The 2,053-nt window shown below is 34.3% G+C and overlaps 1 protein-coding gene across 1 annotated transcript in view; it reads left to right on the forward strand.

Moving 5' to 3' along the window:
- Positions 1 to 838: 838 nt before the first annotated feature.
- LOC141426088 (tubulin glycylase 3A-like) overlaps positions 839 to 2,053 on the forward strand; it is an 8,393-nt gene continuing 7,178 nt past the window's right edge. The window contains 4 exon segments of the mRNA XM_074084951.1: positions 839 to 912; positions 1,126 to 1,236; positions 1,331 to 1,493; positions 1,496 to 1,977. Coding sequence (XP_073941052.1) covers positions 868 to 912; positions 1,126 to 1,236; positions 1,331 to 1,493; positions 1,496 to 1,977 — 801 coding nt within the window. The 5' untranslated portion in view covers positions 839 to 867.

Here is a 2,053-nt window from a genome sequence, read left to right on the forward strand (position 1 = left end):
GTACAATACATTTTTTATTCATCTCGGTATCCAGAGGCAAGCAAAGTTCAACGAATAAGCAGGTTCAGTCCAAGGTACTAGCACAGTATATTAGGGTAATAGGAATCCAGGGAAAAACAATTATGTTACGAGGATGGAACGGATTGACAATAGTGAAAGTTGGTTGACAGTTGACACTAGACTTGACCACAGATAAAAAAATTAAAAAAAAGAGGGTGCCACATGCCAAAGGCATGCACTAATCAGCTATGTGATAGCACTTTATCGAATTGTGACGTCATCAACCAAAAATTTTCAATAATTATTTTTGAAAAAAGTAGTGAACTAAATGAAAAAATATTGAAATTAGTTTCTTATAATTGACTTTTCTGTACAAAAAAATATAAAAACCGTGGGTAATTTTTTTTAGACATCCCCAATTATAACCCATATATATTTAAAAGGGCTAATTACTAGCTTTCATTTGATACCCATATTGTTACAATACAAATATTTTTTTTCATTCCTCCGCCATATTTTTTTTCGTCGAAGCTATATTGAAATTTTATATAGCCTGTGTCACTCCGACAGTTATGACGAATCCAATGATACCTCATATGTTAAAATCCGTCCAGCCGTTTAGGCTGCAGCGAGGACCAAAGAAATGGACATACATACCCACATACATATATACATACATACATACATACGCTCGAAAAACATAACCCTCCTTTGGGCAGTCGGGTAAAACGGTAAATTTAAAGATTAGTTTGGTATAAACATAATAACCTACTTTTTTTTAACTTTTTGCTACCTTTTTTTTGTTTTTAGCACATATCTTTGTAATTGAAGGCTCCAAGAATAATCCTATCCTATCCATCCGTCATTATGGGGCTACACAGGAAAAAAATAATTAGAAAGAATCGCAAGAAAGTAAGTAACATATTGTTTTCTACCGAAAGAAAGATTATGTTATTATTATGAAATCTAGTAGTCATTTTAATGTAGACATCTTACAGATTATAAGTATTTAGTGTACATTTAAAGAAGGTAGATATTTTTATAGCCTTTAAAGACGTTCACGAGACAAGCGAATTTTGCACTTGAAATATTTTACTTAATTGTTTTTTTATCGCTGATTCCCAGACACGTGGTGGCACGGGAACGACTGTCAAGAAGAAACCTATACGTTCTGTTAAAATATCCAAAGTTCCCACTACAACAACATGCAAAAAACCAACATGTTACGCTTGCAAAGTAAGCTAATATGGCAGTGAACAAGCTACTTAGTTTACTTGTTAAGCACTTAACTGTATTGCATTGTCTTCATTATGCCTTCTTTTTTCTGCAGAAAGTAAAAACAATAAACTACGACAAAGGAGGAGTGAAAAGGATTTACTCTCCATTCACATTGACTAAATTAGCGCCATCGCCGAAACCAATAATAAAAACCGAAAGAAGAATTCCGCCCCTCGAAAGCCATTATAAATCTTACGGATTATCTCCTAAAGAAAAATGTATATCATTGCCAGTTGCCAGACTAGAACCTCTCAATATGCTTACCTTAAAAGTTTAGCAGCAAATGCTATAAAAAATAGAAAAATATTCGCATTGTACGGCTACTGTAACGCTGTACGAAAAGCTTTAGTCGAACGCGGTTGGGTGGAAAAAATCCCAGCGAGTCGAATGAACTTATCCAGAATACGCAACGGTATATACACAAGTAAAGCAGATATTCATAGCGAACTAGAGAGATTACTCCTCTCAAATTTTGTAGAAAAATATAGTCCTAATTTTATATGGACTTCAAAGGAAGAATTCAAAGATAACACTATAGACATGACCAGTGATTACACGACTATTGTGAATAAACTGAGGATAGATGCCATGTGGACAACGAAGCAAGGGTTGTGCTCATCGATGAAAAGAAACTATTGGTTTTATATAGAAAACGTAGCTGAAGTCAATGTTCCAAACGAACGTACAATAGCTATGAAAGTGGCGAAATCGAAGGATTCATTTCAGACTTCAAAATAACTGCGTGTACTAGTTTGCTGAAATGGGTACTCTCGAT

This window comes from Choristoneura fumiferana, chromosome 3 (genome assembly GCF_025370935.1).
Source record: "Choristoneura fumiferana chromosome 3, NRCan_CFum_1, whole genome shotgun sequence".
NCBI lineage: Eukaryota > Metazoa > Arthropoda > Insecta > Lepidoptera > Tortricidae > Choristoneura > Choristoneura fumiferana.